The 26,995-nt window shown below is 37.4% G+C and overlaps 1 protein-coding gene across 10 annotated transcripts in view; it reads left to right on the forward strand.

Annotated features, from left to right (window-relative positions):
• IFT122 (intraflagellar transport 122) overlaps nt 1-26,995 on the forward strand; it is a 33,973-nt gene that overhangs the window by 1,800 nt on the left and 5,178 nt on the right. For 2 of the 10 annotated variants that reach the window (XR_005931000.1, XM_029996022.1), the window contains exons 3-23: nt 212-296; nt 1,154-1,232; nt 2,035-2,111; nt 2,550-2,616; nt 3,648-3,794; nt 5,790-5,865; nt 6,422-6,613; nt 7,402-7,540; nt 8,172-8,374; nt 8,843-8,980; nt 9,749-9,913; nt 10,868-11,065; nt 12,740-12,880; nt 14,615-14,668; nt 16,676-16,837; nt 19,847-20,013; nt 20,914-21,085; nt 22,231-22,333; nt 23,877-24,017; nt 25,056-25,153; nt 26,102-26,202. Coding sequence is in view for 8 of the 10 variants with exons in the window: in XM_029996022.1 (XP_029851882.1) it covers nt 212-296; nt 1,154-1,232; nt 2,035-2,111; nt 2,550-2,616; nt 3,648-3,794; nt 5,790-5,865; nt 6,422-6,613; nt 7,402-7,540; nt 8,172-8,374; nt 8,843-8,980; nt 9,749-9,913; nt 10,868-11,065; nt 12,740-12,880; nt 14,615-14,668; nt 16,676-16,837; nt 19,847-20,013; nt 20,914-21,085; nt 22,231-22,333; nt 23,877-24,017; nt 25,056-25,153; nt 26,102-26,202 (2,705 nt within the window). In the remaining 2 variants the exon portion in view is untranslated. Of the gene's footprint in view, nt 1-211; nt 297-1,153; nt 1,233-2,034; nt 2,112-2,549; nt 2,617-2,648; nt 3,233-3,613; nt 3,795-4,698; nt 4,861-5,789; nt 5,866-6,421; nt 6,614-7,401; nt 7,541-8,171; nt 8,375-8,842; nt 8,981-9,748; nt 9,914-10,867; nt 11,066-12,739; nt 12,881-14,614; nt 14,669-16,675; nt 16,838-19,846; nt 20,014-20,913; nt 21,086-22,230; nt 22,334-23,876; nt 24,018-25,055; nt 25,154-25,487; nt 26,076-26,101; nt 26,203-26,995 lie in introns of those variants that run through there. The other 8 variants (XM_029996027.1, XR_003920734.2, XM_041118846.1 and 5 more) reach the window with 8 other exon arrangements.

Below are 26,995 nucleotides of genomic sequence, written 5' to 3' on the forward strand. Positions count from 1 at the left end.
ATGTTAAGGAAAGCTGCTTCTATACTTTAAAAAGTTGTGTCTTGCATGGACTGTATGTTATGCAAGAAAGCAAACACAAAAGAAACTGTGTAGTCTTGTTGGCCTTAAGTGATTTTACATCCTAGTCCTCACTGGAAGATTTTTTTATATATGTTTTTTGTTTGTATGTTTGTGTTTTGTTCCCACCCACTCCCTCCCCCCATTTAAATAGGTATATGATACTTCTGATGGAACCTTAATTCAGCCTTTGAAAGGACATAAGGACACTGTATACTGTGTGGCTTATGCTAAAGATGGTAAATATCACTTTGGGGGGCTTTGTTAGTCTGGTTTGTAAAGTGCATATCTTCCATTTCTTATTGCCAATTGATAAATGGAGAAATCAGGGTTGTTTCAGTAACAGTATCCTGAACACGTGTGTGAGTGCTGGTGTTTTGTTTTTTTTAATGGAGAATTTGCACTGCTGTACAAATGCTACATGCAGAAGTACTGTATTTTTACATGTAAGGCTACGTGTTAATGCAAGAACTGTAGTCCCTGCTTCCCCTCCCCTTTTACTTCAGTGACGGTTAAGTTTATATTTGTGGGGCAATGTGAGGAGGAGGCTTACCCCAGAGATCCCTCTTTCTAGTACGCCACCTGCCTCTGATTTTTATTCCCAGAGTTCCTCTACCCTGAAGCTTCCCGATCTTCTGATCCTTCACACATTACCATGCTCACTAGAGACCTTACTCTGCTTCCAATTCTTTCATTGCCTCAGATTCTCATTCTGTGGGGACTTACTGTCTGTGGGCTCAGAGGACTTCCTCTCAAATACTACTGTGTTAAGTTACAGGTGATACCTGTGAAAATGTACCATTTTTGCCTTGGCACTGTTAACATAAATCTCCAACCTGTTACTGACAGTGTTGGAAAGACTGTCTGCTTGCTTGTGTTGCTGGGCTTTAATGAGGTGCGCTCTATGGGAATAAGAAAATAAAGTCATCGGAGTTTCACGTAGTTGGAGAAACGCAGTCATGTGAAGACACTTGCAGTGTTAGGCCCTTCATTACTTGAGGTTTGTTAAGTTCAAGAACTTCTTGCTCTCTCTTTGATTATTTGGAGTGAAAGTGATTCTTGTATGTGTGGGATTTAAATTATATCTAATTCTTAGGCAAACGTTTCGCATCTGGCTCTGCTGATAAAAGTGTGATAATTTGGACTTCAAAGTTAGAAGGAATTCTGAAATACACGTAAGTGATGCCTTTCAATTCTGTGTCTCTCAAAAGTGGACTTTGATTATGCACTTCTGCTGTCAACGAGTACATGCTGTTAGATTTGGAAGAAAGTTGACTAAGGTCAGAGAAAATGCCAGGGTGTAAGAGGAGGGGGAAGAGGAAGAGAACAGTCAAAGTATCTGAATGAGGCAGGAAAGCAATTAAAGGCATAAAATAGGGTGGGAAGTCTAGATAAGTCTCTGAATTTAGAGGGCTGGCAGGGAACTGGAGAAACCGTATAGATCAAAATAAAATGAAACTGAATATGACTCTGATCTTGTATAATAAACAAAATTAATATAATTCTTGTTCAAAGACCAAATTAAAGATAAGCTTTGGTACTTTCGGTATATTTCCATCTTTCTTCTGGCTTTCTTTTTATGTCATCCCTCTTAAGTGACATCTTCAAATTCTGTTTCTGAATGTGTGTGTACATTTATTGCTAGTTAGTGTACACAAGCTAGTGTACTACTAGGAGCATACACAAGCATACTTGTTTTAGAATTTGGCTATAACCTTTAATTATATTTCACAAACCACCATCAACGTACATTTTTAGCTAATCTGGATGAAATACAGTGAATCCTGCCACTTGGAGACAATTTTTTAAAGGTTTATTACTGATGTAGTTTACAGTAATTGCAGATTAATTTGATGTAATGTAAACTGATCGAATTATTTCTGACATCTGGTAAACCTTTCAGCTTATCTTGCTGAAAGTCAGAAAAGGGGGCATTTAAGAATGATTTATTGAAATATGATTGTAACTTCATTCTAGGCATAATGACTCTATACAGTGTGTTTCATACAATCCACTTACTCATCAGTTGGCATCCTGTTCTTCCAGTGATTTTGGTATGTCTTCTTCCTCTAACTTCTCCATTAAGCCAGTAAATTCTGTTAAGTTGTATAGCTAAGCTAACTAGAGATAGGTTCAGCTCTTTATATCCAGAAGAGATGAGATATAAAGCTACCTAAAGTTAAGTAACACTAGATATGTATTTAAATCACTTAAACTCAATTGGAAAGGACTATGTAGTGAGGTGCCACAGGGTAAAATGTACTACTTTGTCTCTGCAAAAAATCATAGTAACATCCTCTGTGTTATTTAGATGGATTTTTTTTTCCCATTTACTGATAAATAATATGTATTTAAATGTCCTTCTAGCAATGGATGAGACCTTGATCCCTCCGAAATCCCAGCTGAGTTTTCTGACAATATTAGTTTCTAATCTGAACACTGGTAAATGCTTACTTGTTATTTACTTTGGCTTTTTGTTTGCTTTAATCAAGGCTTGTGGTCTCCTGAACAGAAGTCAGTCTCTAAACATAAAACTAGCAGTAAGATTACTTGCTGTAGGTAAGTTTTCAGGATTACCTATGTCACCTAAGTTAGTTTTAATACAAACCATTCAAAATAATATGCAAGCTTAAAGAAAAAAAAGTGCAAGTGAAGTAGTTCAACGTATGCAGAGACAGTACTTAGTAGCATGAGGTAGGCTCTCCTACCTTGCTGTTCAGTAGCATTGTGTCCTTTGTGCTGCCTCACCATTCTCATCATTAAAATACCTGAGTACTGTTTATAATGCTCCAGTAGGAATATGACTAATATTTATCAAAGATGATTTGTTCGTTCTTGTGCAGTCTTCTCGGCGAGACGCACACCACCCCCCACCACCCCTTTTTAGTAGCAAAGTGTTTTGGTTTTTATTTGGTACTGTTTATAACTGAATTCTTCTGAAAGTATCAGAGAGGTGTTCCAATCTTGAGCAAGTGTCTTAACTTCTCTCTCCCTCTGTTTAGCCATCTTGTGCAATAACAATAAAATGAGGAAAAATAATTATACTTTTTGTTTGTAGAGCTGTTCATCTCCTCTGTTGTTGGTATTTTCAGTAGGAGGAGATATGACCATTATGGGGAACCTGAGGCAAGGGTACATTAATTTGTGTAAAGTCATCCATCTAACTACAGTAGAGGCGAGAATAGAAACGAGGTCTCCTGTCCCACACCATGCAGTTTTATCTGATCAGAGTTCTAAATGTGGCTTTTTAAAACAGTCTGGTCTACTGCCAACACTGTCATCCCCAAAAATGTATCTGTTACTTAGCACATGTTAGAAGTTTTGCAAGCAGATGATAGCTTTAATTTTTTTTATTTCTACATTTTTTTATTTCTGTGTATATTATAAAATGTTCTTGCTGTAGTGCATGCTGTTGCCATAAATGTGGATTTAGATGCATAAACAAACTGTAGGATTACTGGCTACCTCCCAGAACTCCCTCTTAGAAGTATATGTCAATCTATCATCCCTATTTGAGTATGCTGTACCATCCTACCTTCCTGCTGCTTGTTTTTAGTAGTTTGTTCTTCAGTATGTGTGTGTTTTACCAGCTGGACAAATGATGGCCAGTATCTTGCTTTGGGGATGTTCAACGGCATTGTCAGCATAAGGAATAAAAATGGTGAAGAGAAAGTTAAAATAGAGCGTACAGGGGGTGCTTCATCTCCAATATGGTCAATTTGTTGGAATCCATCCAGGTAAATAATTTCATCCTTCCTTTTTTCATGCCAAATAGATAACCCTTGGCTTATTGATTGCAGAAGGGCTTGACTTTTATCCCTGCTGAAACAGATTAATGCCATGTACGTTACCTTTTTTTTTTTTAAGTGATTATGTATTGGGACTTTGGCTTTGCTGCCAGTCTTTAATTGAATGGAGAAACTGGGAACATGTTCCACTTAAATCATAGAATCATTTAGGTTGGAAAAGACCTTTAAGATCATCAAGCCCAACCATTAACCTAGCACTACCAAGTCCCATTAAACCATGTCCCTAAGCGCCACATCTACATGTCTTTGAAATACCTTCAGGGATGGTGACTCAACCACTTCCCTGGGCAGCCTGTTCCAGTGATTGATAACCCTTCCAGTGAAGAAATTTTTCCTAATATCCAATCTAAACCTCCCCTGGTGCAACTTGAAGCTGTTTCCTCTTGTCCTATCGCTTGTTATTTGGGAGAAGAGACTGACACCCACCTCGCTATAACCACCTTTCAGGTAGTTGTAGAGAACGATAAGGTCCCCCCTCAGCCTCTTTTCTCCAGACTAAACAACCCCAGTTCCCTCAGCTGCTCCTCATAAGACTTGTGCTCTAGACCCTTCACCAGCTTCATTGCCCTCCTTTGGACACACTCCAGCACCTCAGTGTTTCTTGTAGTGAGGGTCCCAAAACTGAACACAGTATTTGAGGTGCAGCCTCACCAGATCTCAAGAAACATTCCTGTTTTCTTTTATATTGTTTTTGGTTTGGTGTTGGGGTTTTTTGGGGGGGGGGGGGGGCAGTTTCTGTTTGGATTTGGGAGGAAGAAAGAGGAGCTGTTTTTTCACTCCAATTCAGAGGGAATATTGTGCCAAATATGTGAATAAACAATTGCTATTGCAGTAGGTGGGAGAATTTTTGGAGTAGAGCAGATGAACAAGAGGAGTCAGTTCACAGCTATTTAGAGGAGATACCAGTGCTGAAATCCAGGCCTGGCAGTAGGCAGTATAGTCAGACAGAGGGAGAAGACCATGAGGAAGAAGAGACCTCTATGGATTTCAACTTGTGAGTGAAACTTCAAAGGAACATATGTATCTATACTATCTACAACAGTAATTTACAAAAAAGACCAAGGGCAGAGAGTATTATGCAGGGTACAAAATCAGATATTCAGAAGTTAGGAAATTCTAGATTAATAGTTACCTGTATGGTCTTAATTTATTTTGCTAGTTATGTGTTCATTATGAGATAGTTCTTTAGTATGTGATACCTTTTCCCCACAGGTGCATGCATCACGCGTTGAGCAAAGGGAGGGTGCTTGCTAAACAGTTAGCTTTTCATTAGTGTTTTTTGTCTGTTTCCTTTTTGTTCAGTTTATGGCTAGAGGCATTATTTGCAACAGAATGTTCAGATTGCCATCTCCCTTCTTCCTAGGCAAGAAGCTCTGGAGAAGGTGACTCTCAGTTTTGCTCCAAGCTGAACAGATCATGTCAGAGTACCAAAGTTAACAAATTTGAGACCTGAAGCCTTTCCTCTGTCTGCTGCTGGTCTCACATGAACAATTTTTTTTAATTTTTTTTTTTTTTCCCCTGCCTTACACTGATAATTGTAGTTTGCTCTTGCTCAGCTGTATTGAGTTTGATGTTATGGTAGCTTTGTACTACTGTAGCTAAGATCAGAATCAGAGCCCAGGTGCTTCATCTTTTTAAGGGACCATTAGCTTCACTGTACCCACTGCTTATATAGCTGTATGTGAAGTGATACATCAAGTTTTGCAGTTACTCCTGTAAAGGAGACTGATTTTCTTTTGTGTCTCACATCTTGCCATTTAAAACTGAGGAAGACAGCTTGATCTGCTGTCCTTTCAGTTTGTGCTTTTGTAAAAAGTAATATGAAGTAAATTCTGCTATCCTATTATATGGTTCTATTGCTCTAAGAAATTTATTAATAAATTGCTGTAGAGTTACTACATAATTTTTCTTCTTTTTTGTTAGAGATGAACGCAATGATATTTTAGCTGTGGCAGACTGGGGTCAGAAACTTTCCTTTTACCAGCTTAGTGGCAAACAGGTATGTTCTAGAAAGCGCACTCAAGAGTGGCAGGGTATTTCTGATTCTGTTTTGTGTCCTATATTCAAAGTGTTTGTATACTAGTGCTTTATTAACTACATTAAATGTTTTTCTGTTTTCCCAACCTTTTATGAGTCTGCTTTTTTTTTTTTTAAACCATCTTTTCCCTCAGCTCTTGTTTTTCCCATGGCAACTCAGCTGCTGTGTTACAGTTCTTGTATTAAAGCCCTTACAACTTTGCTGACTTTTGTGATATGGTTTACTGGTCTGTAGAGGACATCTTCGTATTTTTTCCAACTGGTCAAAGGGAGTTTTGCGAGTTGCTTGCATTCTGAGTAGACTGGTTTGGTAGTGGAGGGATTTTTCGATGTATTTTAGAACTGCCTTTGGGAATCTCAATATAGCCAGTGGGTCTGGGGTATTGAAAAGTTGTGCGTGGCCGGAGAGATGAGAAGAATGGTATCAATGATGGCACTTGTTGCCTCAGGAAATAAGGAATGATCCTTTCATTAATGCTTTTGATTTTTTTTTTTTTTTTTTTTTTTTCCCCTTGTAGATTGGGAAGGACAGAATGCTCAATTTTGATCCTTGCTGTGTTAGCTATTTTACTAAAGGAGAGTATATTTTACTGGGAGGTTCAGATAAACAAGTTTCCCTCTTCACAAAGGATGGCGTGCGTCTTGGTACCATAGGAGAACAAAGCAGTTGGGTTTGGACATGCAAAGTTAAACCAGACTCCAACTATGTGGTGAGTAAGAGCACTCCTCTGTCCTCTGACGGTTTCACAGACAATTTCTCATATAAGGCAAGACCATTAATTTCAAACTCAGTTGCTTAGTCTAGATGTTCTTACTGAGGCAGCAGAACCTAAGCAGTGTCTAGTGAGGTCCTAGAACTATCACTGAAAATAAAAGTATCCTGCAGAGGTAAAACTTGGGCTGTAAGAAAGCTGTAAATGAGCATAACACCTGTTTTCAGATGGTAAGGCATTAGGTGCATTTTGATTAACAAAGAGAAAGGAAAAGAATTAAAAATGGCAGCTAATAACTTTCAGGTTGACCAAATCTAATTCCACGATGGGAAGAAAATGCTCAGATCTTTCTGAGTTTCTAGAATTACACCTTGTGGAAAATGCCTACAAGGCAACTGTTAGCCATAAATGCTGCACTCTGTCATTGTACAAGATTGTGAAGAGATACAGAGTGAATTTAAAAACAAGCAAAAAAAAAAAAAAAAAAGCTCCCCCCCCCCCCCCCCCCCCCCAAAAAAAACCCCAAACACCAAAACACAAAACCAATGACAAAACCAAACCAAACCCCACCCACCCAACATGGTGGTCTCCATGGTCTATGATGAGATCAGTCCTCATTTTGCATTGCACTTTTACCATTGTTTTAAGTACAAGTAGGCCGTAATTGGTATCAGTCTATACATTATGCAGGAAAAGGAACATAATGTTCATATAAATACTACACATTTTGCCAATTCTCACCTACATGTACCAATTAACTAAAATAATTTTCTTCTTGTGTTCAGGCAGTAGGATGCCAAGATGGAACAATATCCTTTTATCAGTTGATTTTCAGCACTGTTCATGGCCTTTATAAAGATCGCTATGCTTACAGAGACAGCATGACTGATGTTATTGTCCAACACCTCATCACTGAACAAAAAGGTAATTTCACACTTGAAGTCAGGCCAAAGCTTCACTCTCATTCTGTTTTGTTTTGGTTTTTTAATTAATATCCATCAGAACACTTGGAATAGATGCTGCATGTACCAGACAGATTGTTGTCACTTTTGACAGCAAAACTGAGGGATACTGTTTGCAGGATAAGAGTGCAAACTTGGATTCTGGAGGATCAGTGCTGACAAGCTTAGTGAAAGATGTGGGGATTTGGAAGGACATTGGGCGGGGCAGAGGCTTTTAAGATAAGGTTTTAATCTTTGCAAATGAGATAAAAATATTGTACGTGATATTTAGCTTTTTTTTTCCTTACTTGCAGCCTCAAGGGTTTGTGTTGATTTTGTTTCTTCGTATCCACTGGCTTTTTATGGCAAGGAATCAAAGTCTTGCTCCAGAATGTGTTGTTGAAAAATAATGGAGGGTGATAAATTGTGACAGGGATAGTGGATTACATAGATGCAGAACAACAAACGTATCCGAGCAGGAATCTGCTTTTAATTTTAGAGGTGCTTTAGAAAGATTAAATTTTAATGTGTTAGTAAGTTTTCCGATTTCTGTATCCATTATTTTTGTGTCAGCCTATACTGTATTGCTTTTGTGTTTTTTTTTTTCTCTCTAGTTAGAATAAAAGGCAGAGAGCTTGTAAAGAAAATTGCAATCTACAAAAACAGATTAGCAATCCAGATGCCAGAGAAAATCTTGATTTATGAGTTATACTCGGATGATTCTTCTGATATGTATTATCGGGTGAAAGAAAAGATAGTAAAAAAATTTGAATGCAACTTGCTGGTTGTATGTTCAGATCACATTATTTTATGTCAGGTATGTGCCTTAAAATCTTGAGTAGTCTTGGGGTGCATTCAGACTTTAAGATAGCTGTCCAAACATCTGGTAGGAAAAGATTGTACTGTGTATCTATTACAGTTTTTCCCCAAGGTACCAATGTGTAGTGTTGTTGTAATGTGCAGCACTGACATACTTCTAAGCAATAGCTGTGGCATGCCACAGCTGGCTGTTTCAGTAAAACAGTCTCTGTAGTGAATTTGATAAATTAGCACGTGATCCAGGGGAACACTACTAGAAAAAGGGTGGGGGTGTTCTTGTTTGCTTGTTCAGAGCATTGGAAAACCTTAAAGAATTCACCCTGTTAAACTGACTATTTGACTTCATGATTTTTATATGTAAAAGTAGGCACACATGCTAGTAGTATAGGTATAAAGATAGCACATGAAAGACACAGGGTTTTATCTTTACATCCATGCACTATTTTCTATATTATTGTGTCTTTAGGAGAAAAGATTGCAGTGCCTCTCATTTAGTGGCATTAAAGAACGAGAATGGCTAATGGAATCTCTTATTCGTTATATTAAAGTAATTGGAGGACCTCCAGGAAGAGAAGGCCTCTTAGTTGGTCTAAAGAATGGTCAGGTAACACATAATGTCTGGTATGTGTCTTTTCACTGCAAATAAAACCTGTTCTGTGCTCTTGGGGGGAGACCTTAGGAGCAGCACGCTCTTTTACAACCTAGAATTCTATTTGACAGAGTCTCATCTTGTGATTAAAAACTAATTACTTCTATCTTTCACATTCTCTGGCTGTAAAATTAATACAAACATGTTTAACTTTGTCTAAAATCCGTAAGTTGTTAGGAACAACTGACAAAAATTGAGTTCTTGGTGAACTGAGAGAGCGTTTGTCTTTAGTGGGAGTTGGGGAGGTGTGTGTGTATACTTCTCCTGATGACCACTTGTGAAGGTGTGGACGTTCTAGAGGTAAAACTACTGTCTATTTCACAAGCCAGTTAGCAGCTGAAAATTTCAAACTGGACCCCAGAGGTATTGGTACAGAGAACAGGAATAGAGAGGAAGTTGAGATCCTTTGTGTCTTCTGTATCTATGCTATATATTCCCATAATATTATATTAATGTAATTGTTTAACTAGTGGAGCATTAACAAATCCAGGATGTATAGTGTGTGATTTATTTGTATAGGCTTGCAACCTAGAGTATGTTGTGGAAACAAGTCTTTCCAACCTACCGCAAACTGAAAGCATTTTCTTCATTTTAATGCACAGTTTATCTCTGAAAAAAATTGCAATTGCATGCTTTAAACAGCGTTTAAGTTTGTACTGCTGTGCTGTTACTAGGTTTAGGAACAAAAATGCATAGACTGACTTTGGTTTCAAATGTGTCTAGATTCTGAAGATATTTGTTGATAATGTCTTCGCAATTGTCCTGTTGAAGCAATCCACAGCTGTGCGCTGTCTGGATATGAGTGCATCCCGAAACAAGCTGGCAGTGGTTGATGAAAATGATACCTGCCTAGTATATGATATTCATACCAAAGAGTTGTTGTTTCAGGTAAAATTCAAAGGTTTTTTTTTTTGGTTTTTTTTTGGTTTTTTTTTTAAGAAAAAAAGGGGGGGGGCGGCAGGGGGGTAGAAGTGATTCGGAGCACAGACATAGCAAAAGTGTTGCTGTGCAGAAATTCATATAACTGTCATTTAAGCCATTAATCATATTTTGTAGGATCTAACTGTGATCTATTTCTCTATCGAAACTACCTTTTTAGAGATGGTAGACAAGGAATTAGAAGACAGGAGATATATGTGAGCAACAGCTGAATAAAGAGCACTTAAAGATGTGACCTTTTCAGTTTAATTTAGAGCTCTGTCCTGCTTCCTTTTGAAGCATTACAGTTAATGAGCATTTTGGCTTTATCATTAGTATGAACAGAATTAAAGCCTAAACTTCTTTGTTTGTCATGTATTCCCAGACTATAAAATGAATAATGATAATTCTCTCTTCATTGGCATTTTAGCAGTCACTCTCAGGGTTCACTCATTAATGTTGATGAAACATTTTCAGAGAACACTGGATAGAAAGTATGAAGTGCTACAAAGACAGGGTCTGTAACTTTCCTTTTGTAATGGGTAGAAAGTATGAAGTGCTACAAAGATAGGGTCTGTAACTTTCCTTTTGTAATGGGCAGAAGAATGATCAATTAAATGTGCTAGCTAACAGTGTATTATTGCGGAATTTTATATTATGTTCTACAGTTTGATAGTATAGAGCATTAGTAAACATAAAACAATGGAAAGACAATCACAGCTGTTTATTAAAATGTAAAATATGTCTGTGTAAATCTGTTCAGAAATATACTAGGCTTTAGAATATTACAAACGTAAATAATAAGTGTGTGTGTGTAGACAGCCACGCTATAACAGGTCAAAAGTTCTAGCTGAAGGATGCATATTTCTTAGGAAGGAAGATGTGATTGCATCTGTTGTAATCCTCAGTTATTTTGCTCATTAGGAACCCAATGCTAATAGTGTGGCTTGGAATACACAGTGTGAGGATATGCTTTGCTTTTCTGGAGGGGGTTACCTCAATATCAAAGCTAGTAACTTCCCTGTTCATCAGCAAAAACTTCAAGGCTTTGTTGTGGGTTACAACGGCTCCAAGATCTTCTGTCTTCATGTTTTTTCTATGTCAGCTGTTGAAGTTCCGCAGGTAATCCTTTAATCTCATTAAGTGTTGCTTTACATTTCATAAACATCAATGTTTAAGAAGTGAAGAAGCTTTTCTGAGATTTACTTGTATTTCATTACCATGATTGCAGTTCACAGTTTCTTCATCATTATTTAAGTTATATTGCATGATCTTTTTTTTTTGTTTGTTTATTTGGCATTAATTAAGCTAGTTTCCTTTTTGCTGTTGTTGATTGTTGTTTCTAATTCTCCCTTTCTAATTGCAAATGCATATAATCTAAAAGCAAAGATGAAGATAGGGTGTGGGTGTTACCTCTTTCTGTATTTTTACTGTAGTCTCTCTATGTACCTTTTCTCAAGTTGTAATTTAATTTTTCTTATGAGTACATCAAATACTGTCTTATTGTTGCTTCATCTAGATGTGTTTAGACAATATTTAACCTGTATATTTTAGTCTGAATGTATAGTACATATGTAGCCTTTATACTCTAAATTTAGAGATTGCCTTCCACAAAATCCTAGTTTATGCGTTAGGGGGAAGCAATGGAAGAGTCTAAAACAGTCCAAGAAACGAAACGAAAAGAGGAAAAGAAGAAGAAAAAAAAAAAAAAAAGGTTCTGACTTATGTACCCAAGTGTGGGCAGGATTTGAGACCGAGAGTCAATGAAGAAGGCAAAGTGCCATGTGGTTTTATTAACTAATGGATACCTGTGTTGCAGACTGCTGTCTGCTCCTCTGAGGCATTATGCAGATCCTTCATTAGAGTCTGGGTTGTCCAGTGTGGTTGACAGCCATGAGACTGACCAAGCCGAGTATACTTTTTGTCTGGCTTTGGCATGCTGTAGGCACCAATATGCCACAAAATTATTGTGAAGTATCACAGAGGCAGCTTTTTCAAAGCTATGCTTTTAGAGGGAGGGAATACCAAAAAGTATACAATTCTCAGCTGAACTGATAAAAATAACATAGAAATCAATCTGCATACTGGCTTCGGTGCAAACCCAGAGTTAAAGGCAATCTAGCTGCAGTGCTCCCCGTTCGTTCAAAGGGTTCGAGCTGTAGCTGCAGATCTTGATAGTTGACCTTAGTCTATCCGTGTCAGCCTGCAGTTGACAGTTTCTCTCTTTAATTCCCTTTTAGGGCCCGTCCTTGAGGTCAGTGCCTTTTGGGCTTAATAGTCGCAGTCTTGGTAAAACAGCTTTGTCATCAGGGTTGGCATGGAAGGGTTACCTCCTCATGATACCTCTTCCTGTTTTGTCTGAGTATTTCCAGGGATGCTTCACACTGGGTTGTTGTGCCACTTTTCATGCTTTTAGCCTTTGAGAACAAACTACCCACTCCTTTGCTTGGCTTCCATAGTATAAAAAAAAAAGCTCATTGGCTCTTTATGGATAATATTTAGCATGTACAATGCTCAGAAGAATTCACATTCCTAACTACTTCCTAATATGCTAGGAACTGAAGATTTCAGGATGGATGAATTTGGAATATAATTAACCCAGCTTGTCTAAAGATACAATAATAATCATCCCAGAATGTTGTTCTATCTGTTACGCAAAAAACGTACATTTATTCTCTGTGGAGCTTGTAATGGTTGTGATTAGAATATAATTTTTTTTCCCAATGTATGTAGAGAATTTCACTAATGTATCTCTATTATGGTTTCTGATACATGTTTTTCAATGGAAATCCTCAGTCTGCACCCATGTATCAATATCTGGAACGAAAAATGTTTAAAGAAGCCTATCAAATTGCGTGTTTAGGAGTAACTGATACTGACTGGAAAGAACTGGCCATGGAAGCCTTAGAAGGGCTGGAGTTTGAAACTGCTAAAAAGGTAAAGCAGTTATTTACTTATTTAGCACAAAACTCGTTTTGTATTTCTTTTTTTTATATCTATGTAGTGTGTGTGTATAATGTATGTTTTATGGCTGGAATACAAAGTGGTGTTCCTGGGTTACTATCTTGCTTGTCTTTAGTGTATATATGTTATTCCACATACCAAAGAAAATGTTGGTTTGTTATATACTCAGGATCTTGAGATGGGGTTTCAAACTGCAGTCTAATTTATCTGTCTAGATAAATGCCATGTTCTAAATCAAAGTGTTAAATGCAGAGAAAATGGTTTCTTTCATCTGCTGGAAAATGCATTAATGAATTTGAGGGAAATAGAACCGGAAAGTTGTTCGGTGGTGCTGCTGACCACCGGGTGGCAGCAAAGAATGCCTTAGCTGACTTCCCCCCCACCTCCGCCAGTGCTATAAACTTACCCTTTTTCCCCCTAAGCATTTGATACAACCTCAGTTCAAATGTGGAGGTTTCATATTCTTTGTTATCTACACATTAATGTTCTTTGAAGGCAATGGTGATGGGATGTCATCGTTTTAGTTGTTTTCTATCTGAAATGCCTTGGTTTTGGGAGTGGCCCATAAATGGGCATATACTGAAGAACAGAGTTTTCTCCAGCATAAAATACTTCCCTATTTTCTTTCACCACCTTCTCTCAAATAAGAGAGGGCGAACTGAGTTCAGTGTCATGAATATTGTATGAAAGACAAAACATTCTAAAAATATGCAGGGAATAGCCTGTAATGATAGGCATCTTTTAATAACAGGGTTTTTTAAAAGGAAATTAAATGCTTTATTTTTCTTTTTTTCCCTTAAGTGGAGGCATCAGAATAATTCCAGTTTCATGGATGGCTTTATGCAAATAGATATTCTTAAAAAGAAGTTTTCGGTGCCTCCTTGGAATTTTAAAGTAGTGCCCTCTTAGAATTAGAGCGGATTAATTTGAACAAAAGCAGCTTCTTGACATTAAAGGCTCTCATAGTTCCTAGTCCGATCTGGTGTAAGCAGAATATTCTATGCCCTCTTAAGCATTAGTTTGGTTAGAAGTCTTGAACATGCAGTCTAAAGAGTTAAATTTCTATTTTTTGATGCATGTCAAGAATAAGTGCTAAGCTGCTGTAACTTGCACGTGACTTTGCCACTTGAGACTTTGAGTTGCACATTTATCTCCATTTGCAAAAGATATTACACTGTCTTGCGGTACTTTTATCTTACTGTCTTCTTACTTCCTTTCCTCTCCCTGAGCTACTTCCATACTGGATTTTCAGAATGGTATAAAAACTATAAGCATATGCAGTATGCTTTGGCAATATGATCAATTATATGTTTACGTTGTAATAGTTTCCTTAAATTTCCTTGTCTGTATCATGCCTCACATCAAAGTGGAAAAGCTATAAAATGGCCAGAACAAAACTATGTAATATTTTAAATGGCATTTTATATTTCTTGGGGGACTGACATACGTACAGCTACTAGTCCCTGCCTTTGCTGTTTCTTTTCAGAGATAGGCTGTTTGGATTGTACTCTTGTCTTATTTACTGTAATGCCTCAGGGGCCACAGCTGTAGTGGGAGCCCATCAGGTTAGGGACTACGCAAACACAAACCCCAGCATATTTCTGTCTGTCCTGTTTGCATGAAGACAGCTTTATTTGTGCATAACAATATTTTGATTTTTCTGGCTTTTCAAGTTAATTGCTTTTATTCTTTTTTTCTTTTCAATAGGCATTTACCAGGGTACGAGACCTTAGGTATTTAGAATTGATCAGCAGTATAGAGGTAAGAGACTGTTAAAGATAGTGTATTTTCTTATGCTTAGTACTATGCCAAAATCAGTACTTTCTATTTTGGAGGGACTTTTGTTTGGATTGTGCTTCTGACTGTTGGAGATGTGTTTAGAGTGAAAACCCGTGATTAGCAGAGGTGACTCAAATTCTAGTCATATGACTGAAACTTCACGGAAAAAAAAATGGGGGTGTGGGACGAGAACTTCTGAAACTGTCTTCAGGAAAACTGGAAAAACGTTCAATATTCAGTTAATAATTGGTAGAATACTACTGTGCTAACAGAGCTTAGTACAGAATACTTCATAAACACGAGTTAATTAAGCCTTTCCTTACCCCCTGGAGGTAGGTAATTACTATTATCTCTTCTTTGCAGAGCCAGAAACAGGCCCAGAGAAATAAAATAAAAAAACTCGAGGTCTCATGACAAGTCTGTGACAACTGGAAATAGAATTTGGGATTCCTTACTTCCATACTGTGCTCTAATCACTAGTTCTTATTCTTTTCACACTTCTTGATAGAATTTCATTGGACAATAACTGTCTGTCATGAGCACATTAAAAGACATGGTATCACCCTTGTCCTTTTACAAAGACTGCATGATAATGCTTAGTTTAAAGATCTGTGTTGAGATGGCATAAAGGGAATTCCTCTTTCTCGTGCTAATCAGATTTATACCTTCTCTGAGAGAATACATTCCTTGTCTTCCATTTCTGCAGAGCTGTCCTGGTTCTGTCAAAACACCCATTGGTTGCAGTTAACTTTTCTTGGTGTCTAACATGGGACAAAGTTCTGCGCTAGAAGCCCCCTTTTTTTTTTTTAATTGCTTTTAAAGGGTAGATAGGTACATGAGAGCATTCTCTTACCACTACTAATCTTCCTTTTCCACATATGCATCTCCAGATCTGCATCTATGGAGGATATTCTGGAATTGTCATCTTATATTCTGTTTAATGATAAAGATTCCCTTTGTAAATAAGCATAAACTTACTTTCAGATTTCTTGAAAAAGCTCCTTCTGAAGTGAGAGTTCTACATTATTGCTCACTCTTGCTTGTGGTGTATCTGATTCCTTTTAAGACTTGTAAGGGTGTAACTAAGCACACGTGTTCCATTAATATAATGGTTTTCTCTCAGTAATGACACGTTTATTTTTTTCTAATTGATGACAGATCTTTGTATCTGGCGAGATTCTGTGAAGTCTTTAAAAAATGTTGTAACAACTCCTCTGATTATTCTTTTAACCAAGTTTTTAAAGGGAACTTTCAACACCAGTCCAGTATCAGCCTAGTCAATAAGTGTGACCAGAAGGAGTGATGGCTGAGTTTCCTTTGGCAGTAGAGAATTGAATTTGTATGCTCACGGAATGCTTTTCCCCCTTTCGTGCAGTTTTTAAATTCAATTCACATCTATGTATTTCCTTATGAGGTGGGCTGGAAGTGACTGCTGCCTACGTGAAATCAGGAGCTCTTGCATGTGGGGACAGTGGTGGTGACACTGGTTTTTATTCAGGGGCAGGTTAACATACTTTTTGAATCTGCTTATTGCTAGCAATTATTTTCATGTTTGTCATCCCACCCGCACATATTGTTAATGTAGCCAAATTATATGCTAGTGAGTTTCTACAGGAGAAAATGAGGAACCCATCAGATGCCTTTTTTAAAATAGCATAGCATAATGATAGCGTGTGTTCATTTTCCTGTGCGAAATCCAGAGAAATGATTTTTTCATTACTTTGGTTTGTATAGTGACATTTAATTTTGTTCTTCCTAATTTTAATTAAGAAGGGATTTAATCCTTTAATTATAAATTCACCAGAAATGTAGGAGAGGCATAATTAGGATATCCTGTTACAGGTTTTTATTAACAGTTAAAATCTAAGCCTGAAAATCTAATTCTTCAATGGCTATTTCTCACCTAGGTCCTGATGATCTAGAATATTTTCTGCATCTCTCTGTGTGTTTTGGTTTTTTTGTTGTTTTGTTTTGTTTTGTTTTTCCCAGGAGCGGAAGAAGCATGGAGAGAACAACAATGAACTGTTCCTAGCAGATGTTTATGCCTACCAGGGAAAATTCCATGAGGCAGCAAAGTTGTACAAAAAGAGTGGACATGAAAACCTAGCTCTCGATATGTACTCTGATTTACGCATGTTTGACTATGCAAAGGTAATAGTTTGCAACTCAATATTTAAATGCAGAAATATTTATGTACCTGTAACTGTTTTCAAAGTACAATCCTACAAAAGGATTGGATGCAATGCAGACTTTGAATTCCGACTTTATTTTCTCAGTTAATTGGTTGAAGTTCATTTGGCTTATAAGGGGGAAAATGGCTATCTTCTGCGTGTAGATATAATGGTAACCTTTTTCTTCAGAGTCTTCTATTGAGGTAGCAGATTGTTTTGTGTAGTAGTCTCAAATGTGTCCATGGAATTCATGGCTTTTCAGTGGACTTTTTTGTTGGACACCACCAAAGGCAACTCTTTCATTTTGATTATATAGTAGTATTCATAGTAATTTTCCTTTTTTAAAAAACTTAGTATTTCATTTTTATGACTGGTTCTTCCCCATTATCTTGCTCAAGAGTCCCTTTTTATTTTTTTGTCTTGCAAAGATAAGAAGGTAGTAGACATGTGAAGTGGAGGTGAGCATACCATGCGTTTAATTCACCTCTGCATTATAATAAAAATATTTTTCTTTCAGAGTTTGAACTTAAATAGGTATGTTAGTTCTATATTAGTGTATTTTATAAAGTGTATAATATACTAACCAAGTATATTTTTATTTACTAGAGAATTTTCTTCCAAAGATTCAATATGTCTTGGCTTTTTTTTTAAACTTTGTTTTCATGTAGAAATAAATTGAATATGGTTTTAAAAAGTGATGTTTTTATATGGTGATAAGAAAGCATTACTTGGCTTTTAAGTCCTCTATGGTGTTTTCTTATCAAAATCCCTGAGAATGCATGTGCTGTTTAGTCTCATTCATCACTCGTCAGAGCTTTGTTCTGCCCAATACAGGACAAAGACTTTACCATGACATGCATATCGACTGTTTTAGCATAGATTCCACAAACTCTGTGTGCTACAGAGAAATCTTTTTTTTTTTCCAAGAGCTTAATATAAATACTTTGGGGCTTTGCTGATGTAAGTCTGACTTCCACTATTTTTGGCTGATGAGTCTTTGTTAGCTTCAGTGTTTTGGCTCCTCTTGAACATAAATGTAATTCATAGATGAAAATTTTCCCATAAGTCTTCATAAGAATCTTTTAATTCTTGGCTGTAGTCATGTCTATATTTAACTAGCAGAGAGCAAAAGGTCTTGTGTCTCCTGTCCTTGAAAGTAACTCCATGCAGAGGAAATTAAAGGTACTTCATAGCATATGAAGGAAGCTTTCTGTGCAGGGAGTGCACAGTACATGGAGGAATATGTAAACCCCCCTTGTTTGCCAGTTATTTTTCCAAGGAAAGATAGATGGGGGGGGTGGTGTTGGTGTTTTTGTGTTGGGTTTTTGTTGTAGTTGCTGCTGTTGTTGTTGTTTTAACGTTGCCAGAATTATGCAAAGGGACCCTTACAGAATCTGATTTCTTGTGCTTGACTTTGATTAGCTCTGGCTAGAGAGTCCAGACTGGAGGCAGAGGTCAGGAAGTCCTTTGATATCTGGTCATAGGCTTGTTAGCACAGTACCAGATCACCAGTTACTGAGAACTCACAAAAAACTCTTTATACTGTAAGAAGCAGAGCTTTTGATTTTTAGAGTTATTTTGGTGACCTAAGCTGGCAAACAAGTTGTGTCAAAGATACTGTTCAACTTGATTCTTTGCTTCAGTTTTTCCTATTCAAAGACGTATCATGACATCCTTATAGTTATTCAGTTGAATCAGGGCTGTGTTGGCAGTAGATAATGCTAGAGCAAAATCCTATGGAGCTCATTTAAGAGCTGACATAGAGATGGCATATAGTTCTGTACCTGTCGACTGGCTGCATCAGGAAAACTGCTGAATTGTGGTAGTGGAACAGATCTGTTGTGTGGGTGTCTTTTGTGGTTTCTTTTTCTCTTGTTTGTTGTTTTGTTTTGTTTTTTAAATCTGAACCAGAATTTACCAGAAACACAGAGGATAAGGTGATTTTTCCATTCTCTTCTCACCTTTCCATTTCTCCTTTGTTCTGATTTTTCATTTGATAGAAGCTGTTTTAATGGACAGTAGCCTGTTCTGTTAACAGACAAAACTGCCCTCAATCAATCCTCTGGTGTTGAAGTACTTTTTTTTTTTTTTTTCTTTCTCTTTTTTTTTTTTTTTCCCCCCCCTCTCCTGGCACATGATGTCAGCAGATGTGAACCATATGGTGCCAGGGCTTTGGTATTGGCAGAAGCAGCTGAGCAAACTATTAGAAATATTTCCAAAATGGTCATCATCACAGCATCCAGATTTGGTGTTTGCATTCCTTGCAGAAGTCCAACCAGTTCAGAGTCACTCTCACTTTTGAGCAGCTGTCATTCCATCCTTATAGAAGAACTTCTTTGATATATTGCAATATAATTATCAAGTGTCTTTGCAGGAAATGAAATTTCAGTTTTTAATTGATTTGTGGCTAGGCATCCTGATACTAACATATGATTAAGTGGGTATACTATTGTTACCTAAGGATGGGGTGGAGCTGGCTTATCTTCAAGAATGAAACTGTACCTTCTTGGCTTGCAAAAGAAAATATGAAACTTGGAATTGATCTGTTACAGTTTTTGAGATTAGTATTGTTTTGTTTTGGAAAGGCATGTTCCTGAAAAGCATGCAGGAATCATAATTTGTATCCACTTAAACAGGATCAACAAAGAGCAAGCTTCCCAAGAAATCGAGTGGGGACATATTGATTACCTCTGAGGCATCTGTATTGTCCTTCTCCTGGCCCTCGCAGAATGTCCCACCTGTTTTGGGTTTTTTTTTTTAATTGAAAACTATCTAAACAGGAGATTTGCCATTGTTTCCTACCAAACATTGGGCCTTGATGATTACTGGCCGAAGGCTGGATCAGTTCATGTTGCTCTGTATGCAGTATTTCTTTTCTTAGGAGTCATAATGATATTAATTTAAAAAGTCTTTATGTATTTTAGAATTTGGACTGTAACAATGTTTGTGGCCAGAAGGTAATGCAAACTTTTGTATTGCACTATTTCAGGATTTTCTGGGATCTGGAGACCCCAAAGACACAAAGATGCTAATAAAAAAACAAGCAGATTGGGCTAAGAATATCAATGAACCAAAAGCAGCAGTGGAGATGTACCTGTCTGCAGGCGAGCACATGAAGGCCATAGAAATCAGTGGGGACCATGGCTGGGTTGATATGTAGGTTTTAGTTCCATCTCAGAGATAATATATAATAAAAACTCAAATGAGTTATTATGAATTCTGCATAATTTTGAAGTAAGACAAAACTTGTTTGATATGTGCCTTTGTTTATATCAAATTGAGTATTTGAAGCATATCTACAATTAAAAATGTTTTAAAAGTTACATATGTTTAGAGGGTAGGGACGTAAATATGTTACGAAAACAAATGCATTACAACAGCAAGGAGTATGAATGGGCTCATCTGTAGCATGAGACTGTCTTCTAAAATATGCATGCCTTAAGCTTTTCAGAGTAATCACAGTAGTGCTTATATGTGATAGCCTGTTTCTGTTATTTTAAGCTGTTAAGGATAACCATCTAGTGGGTAGAGAAGACAACTAGAGCACAGAATCCCAAGGAATTCTAGGGCTACTCCTGTCACTGGTCAAATTCTCCTTGATTTGCAATAGGTGACACTTTGGGTCGATAGCTGAGTTGCCACAAGGTCTTGGACAGGTCACTCGGCCGTCCCTTGCCTCAGTTTTGCTGTGTGGCAAATAGAGTAATATTTATTCAAGGGTCTTTTGTTTAGGTCAGGGTTGAGGAAGTATGTCCCATGTCACTTAGTCATGTAGGACCTACTCCCTCCCTCCATTTTCATGAATATGCAAAGAGTCTGAGAAACAGGATTGCACATATGAGTAGAGATTGAAAGAACAGGTTTCAAGTTTGTAAAAGGTAAAAAAAGAATTTGGAATATTTACTGAAAACTGTTTAAACAGTGTTGCATGGTACTACTATTATGATATTTATTAAATAATAACTGATTAAAGGTAAAGGCATTACAATAATTAAACAAAAAGGCAAAACAACAAGGCAGAACCTGAAATATCTGGCTTCTTTTTACTGGGTCTAGGTTAATTGAAATTGCTCGAAAACTGGATAAAGCTGAGCGCGAGCCTTTGTCAAAATGTGCCTTCTATTTTAAGAAACTTGATAACCCTGGCTATGCAGCAGAAACCTACATGAAGGTTGGTGACCTGAAAGCATTGGTCCATCTCCACGTGGAGACTCATCGCTGGGAAGAAGTAAGTGTGCTCTTGATTTCTGTGTTTAAAACCACTACTTCTTATTGTCCCTGGTTGCAAGAAAGGGAGACAAGTGTCTGCCTCCCCCACCACTGTAGTGAAGGGAGAGGCAGGGAGGGAGGCTTCTGTACAATGCGATTCAGAGTATTTAAGTTAATTTTGTACATTCAGTGTTTGATTGGTGGTGGTTTTTTGTTTGTTTGGTTTTGCTTGGTTTTTGGTTTGTTTTGTTGTTTTGTTGTTTTTTTTTTAGTTTCCTGGCTGAATTTTTCTTGGTCTCACTTCTGAGCACCTTTTTTGCCTGTTGAGTTATAATTGCCCTCTTCCTATGGTAATCCATGGCATGCTTCTAGTCCATCAGAAAGAATACGCAGTAATTAAATCATGGCAAATTCTGCTTTATACTGTATTATTTATAATTCGGACACACCTGAGTGAAAACACCATATACATAATTTATATCTGATGAATGTGTGCTGTATTAGTGTGGACCCCACTCTATAACTGGATTTATGCTTTTGATTAGGTAAAGTTCTGACTTCACTGGGTTTTTCCATAAAAACACAGATCTGCTGGTACCACCCACTTCATAGTTGGGGTCACCATTAATTTTGTTTGTGTTTCTTCACATTAAGTTTTTGATAGGTGTAGTTTCTTAAGGAAATGTTTTCAAAGTGCTGCTGGAATTGACAAACTCCATCCCCAGTTATATCAGTGCTTTGGAAGACTGTAGACTTAGTCCTTTGTTGACTAGTTGGTGAGTTTAGAAAGTGAATCTAAACTGCATTTACAGTGTTAGTTCAATTTCTTTAGAAGATATATTCAGTAAAAATAAAAATATTTTTTGTCTCTTGCTGTGAAATCTACTAAATTTTCTTAGATAATCACTTTCAAATTTCCCTGATTCAATAACCAGACCATTACTATGCTTAGCTTCTTTTCTTTTGTTGTTGATTGCTTTCTATTTTAAAATACATTAGTTTCATACTGGAGGAAATATGGATTGCATTCTTTATTCTGTGTATGTATTTTTATTGTGAATTTACTTAGAGCTAAAGGACTGATCCCATGGAATATTCTAAACCCTTTAACTGTTTAAACCATGCAGTATTCTAAAAATGATTATTTTTTTTTATTTACCTCAGGCATTTGCTTTGAGTGAAAAGCATCCTGAATTCAAAGATGATGTCTATGTCCCTTACGCTCAGTGGCTAGCAGAGAATGATAGATTTGAAGAAGCCCAAAAAGGTAAGAGTGTCACTGACAGATCACTGGTCACTCAAAATGTATGCCAGACTTTTCCAATACAGAATATGTACCATCTGCCCTGGAGAGTTTCTTATTGGTGGGATTCAAAACCAAATAGAACCTGTGTTTTCATGCCAGTCTTAAAGTAGCTGGAGGTCTCCTTATTTGGTAAGAAAATGTGATGGATCTATCAAAAATGATGGCATCTAAATACAGGTCCAGATTTTCCATCTCGTCGTAGATGTGAGTGTGGCACGTGACAACAGTATTTGGCATAATAAGCTGAACTGTCTGTATTAATATTTTTATCACAATAGAATTCAAAATATGGCAGCCACCTTAAAAACCTGAGTGGAAAGCATAGTTTTTCCTTATATTTAGGTAATGATGGGTTTGTACAAGTAAAATTTTCCTGTTTCTTTAAGAATTTTAATGTATTTCGTTAGGCTTATAAAATTACCTTTAAAGAGAACTGTCAACCTTCCATCATGTAGACAGGCTTCAAAATTTAATTCATAAACTGTTCCAGGGACAAGGAGATGTTGAAGCAAGCTCCATGTGGAGCCAACATGTTTTTAGTATAGTTACTCTTCTCAGGTGCAGCTCCATGTGACTGTTGCATCTGTTGTTTCCAGAGCCAGCTCAGATCTAAGTGTATAATTGCATTTGCTTATAAGGGCCAAGCTGGTGAACATGCCAGACATGATCTGTCTCCACATAAAACTAGTTTGTGTGTCTCGGCACCTGGTTTTAGGGCAGTTTGGTAGTTTGCACATAGTACTCTGAATATAGGTACGTTGTTCCCAGTTTGTTCCACAAAGCTCTAGTCTGCTGTGGCTCAGCAAATATGAATGCCTCAGAATTGGGTGAGCTAGAGATCATTGCATAGCTATGTGAGAATTTGGTTATATCTGAGCTAGCTGAAGTCAGGAGGCCATTGTGCTGTGGGGTTGGGTTTTATGTCCCATCCCCCTATCCCCATTACTCTATATGAAGGCTCTGTTTGCCAAATGCATGTTTACCAAGTAAGAATTCAGGATCTTGCTTTATACGGGCTTCTGAGCATCAAATAAAGAAATACTGTTAATAAATGATAGAATGATATAGTAAATGCTGTACTCTTTCAAAATATTCAGCATTAAAAACCAGACCACTAACTTCAAACATTAATTTGTTGTACTTTTGAATGAAGTTGTGATTTGCAGTGTTTAGAGACTGCCATTGTTTGTATAGAGATCTAATCATGATAGCATTTTTTGTTCTTTTCTATATTTAAAAAAAGCAACCAGCATTGTACAAAACCTATAAGCTCATGAGCTGCTGAGGCAGTGCAAAAGCCACAAAATACCTACAGATGCTTCTCATGTTCCATTAGTGTCGCTGCTTTCAAGGAGAAAAATAGCAGTGTATAATCCTTTTTATCCTGCCCTGGATAGACTATTTGATATTGGCTGAATAGACTGCTCTTAATTTAAAAACATTAATTTCAGTTAATTGATATGATCACACTGTAAAATCCTCTTTGTTTTGGCCTTCTTTGTAGCATTTCACAAGGCTGGCAGGCAGAGTGAAGCGGTAAGAGTGCTGGAGCAGCTAACGCACAATGCTGTGGTTGAAAGCCGATTTAACGATGCAGCCTATTATTATTGGATGCTTTCCATGCAGTGTTTAGATATAGCCCAAGGTAAGTAACTGAAAGGAAGCTTATATTTGTTACCTTCTTGTGCATGTAGACGAACAATTACTGACTTGTGATAGCATTGCTGCAACTACTTCACTGTTGTGTGGCTTTGTTTTGGTTTTTTTAATGCTGTGCTTAACTCTGGCTTGTGCTATTTTTGTAGTTCCCCTCGATTTCCCATGTGCTTATTTAAAACAAATAAGCAAAACAGCAACATCAGCATCCTTAGGCCTCCTTCTGAAATCTGACTAGAATCAAAATCACGTCTCCTGGGACCATGCATCCTCATGTACCTTCCCACAACACACGTTAACTGGAGAAGTGATAGGATGGTTAACGTACTAGTAAATAAAAGATGATGTTGGAGTGTAAGATACATCTAGTATTTGAACATAGGTTGGAGACATACTTTACAAATTATTTGTGCCAACAGCGATAAAACTGATTGTTCATTAGCTAACGTCTTGTCTTCTGAATGTATTTGACTGGGAGAGAGGTGGAGCCAGTAGTTAGTAGGTGTAATTTAGTAATAATGAATACAAAAGATTGATAATATTGCCTTTTGCCTGGTGCTATAACTACTTTTTTTTTTTTGTTCAGCTGATGCATGATAGTGCTGATCTGTTACCCCTCAGGTATTTTATAGAGAAGCAAATTTTTCCAAGTGGTTTAGTAGTGTATTTAGTATTTATGAAACAAATGTTTCAAAACTAATTTTATTTGTAAACTCTGAAGTTAAGGATGAGGTTTCCAGTGATGCACACCTACTATTTTCTGCCTTTAAGCTATAGCCTCTAGCTATGTTAAAACCATTGCCTCAACTGTTTTGTGTTTTACCATGCTTGTTTTAGACCAGAAATTTCCTCAGAAAAACGGCAAGTCTGTGTAATGTGTGGTTTGCACAGGTAGATGGAACACATTTGAACTGGTACATACCTCTTTTGGAAGTACTGGTGCTAAAATCATAATATGCTGTTTTCTTCCATCTGAGTCTCATAGACTCATCTTGGAGACTTACACTAATGCCTTTGCCTCCTGCAGAGAATGAACAACAGAAGACTGAAATGTTACAGAAGTTTCATCACTTCCAGCATTTGGCAGAAGTTTACCATGTCTATCACTCTATTCAAAGATACACTGTAAGATATTCACTTGAGAAGTTGTGTATTTATGCTTCCTGAGCATTTTTCTTTAGGGAGTCCAGAAATAACTAGGAATAATTAATTACTTTTCAGGCAATTAAATAGGGTGTAGATTAGTGATAATGTATAGTAACTTTATTTATTTCTTTATTTTATTTTATTACACAGCCTTCTGCTGTACTGTACAAGAACTTCTGTTGTCTCAGTTCCTAAAAACTGCAGTGCAGTTTTAGCAGATCTGTGCTTGTCTTAGTGTGAGTAGATGATGTGACGATGACTGACTTCCCACCCTCAGCCCTTTTTTGCTAGTTGTGTCGGTTTGGTTCCACAGTGACCTGAGCCTCTGGTCCCACACAGGTTACAGTCAGCTTTTCCTTTAATCATGGGAAAACAAGATTGAACAGAAGGCACCCTAGCTTAGGGATTCCCACAGTGTGGTACGTGTAACAGTAGTGATGTGTGTAAACTACTCCAAAATGATAAGCAATCATGAGTGAGGAGCTCCTGCTATTTCCAGCAATTGTAGCAATGTTGCTGCCACTGCTGGTGAAAATATCTGTTGTAACACATTTGAGAACCCTTGATCTGTGCCCTTGCCCAAAAGAAGACTGTGCTATGGAGGTCTTTGCTGGTCAGACTATTTCAGACCTTACAGTGCTGGAGACTACACTATTGCTGGCCAGTCTGTCCTCATTTTTAAATAGTGTGTTAAAGAGTCTGGTTTAGGTACACGTATCTCTCTCTCTCTTTTTCTGCATGTAGCAGACATGAGCTTTGGTGATAAAGACATGCAAAATCCACTTGCTATATTCTGTCAGCACCTCTTCTTTTTGCAACTGTATGAAAGAAACACAGTACTTGAGATGCCTAGTGCTGTGATGCTTAGCGATACGAGTTGTTGGTTTTCCAGCTTAGAAATATGTGTCTGTATTTTTAATACTGCAGGAGGAGCCTTTCAGTTTCCACTTGCCTGAAACCCTCTTCAATATTTCCAGGTTTCTGCTTCACAGCTTAACAAAGGAGACTCCTTTGGGGATCTCAAAAGTGTATCCTTCCAATACAGTACAAAATCTAGAAGTTATCTTGTGAGATACATGAAAGAAATAATTGATGTTGATCCACAATGCAGCTATCTCCTGTAGGGTATCTTCGGTTTCAGCTGTTGGTTATAGTTAATGGAAACCGACTTTTGTCCTTAAGGAAATAATCAGCATCTTCAAACCATTGTGTGCCATTGTGTGTTTAACTGTGCTACCTTTTTTTTTTTTTTTAAATAGTTTTGGAGAGCTGTACAAATCGGCTAACATGTAATTCTCAAAACCACCCACCCAGTCTGGTGTATCACCTTTGTCAGAGAAGCAAGTTCTAGGATACCAGTCACTGGAACAGGATGTTGGCTCTGAATCTTGACAGTGTTGTTACAAGGAGACTGAACTGAGACAGGAGGGGGGAAAAAAAAAACCAGGAGCGTTTGCTTCGCATGAGGCTGGTATAGCTGTGTAGTGTCTGTCAGGCTAACATTTGCACAGCTTTGTTAGTGCATATTGCATCTTTGGAGAGTACTTTATAAACGGTCTGTGTGAACCCTGTGGAAATGCACCTGTCTGTAAAAGATAGCAAGGGTTGCTGGATGCCACAGGGAGGCCTGATTTTTTCCTTTTCACTTAATTTATGCCTTTGGATGGGATGTTAGCTTTCCTTTTCATAACTTCCTCACTTATAAATGTATAATCTTTCATAATGTGTCTTGTGATCAGTAGCTTTCTAAACAGCAGTTAGTGTTATACTCTGATGAAAGGGAAAGACAACCCTTGGTCAATGACACAGAGCATATGCTTT

The sequence above is a fragment of the Aquila chrysaetos genome, chromosome 20, assembly GCF_900496995.4.
Source record: "Aquila chrysaetos chrysaetos chromosome 20, bAquChr1.4, whole genome shotgun sequence".
In the NCBI taxonomy this organism is placed as follows: domain Eukaryota; kingdom Metazoa; phylum Chordata; class Aves; order Accipitriformes; family Accipitridae; genus Aquila; species Aquila chrysaetos.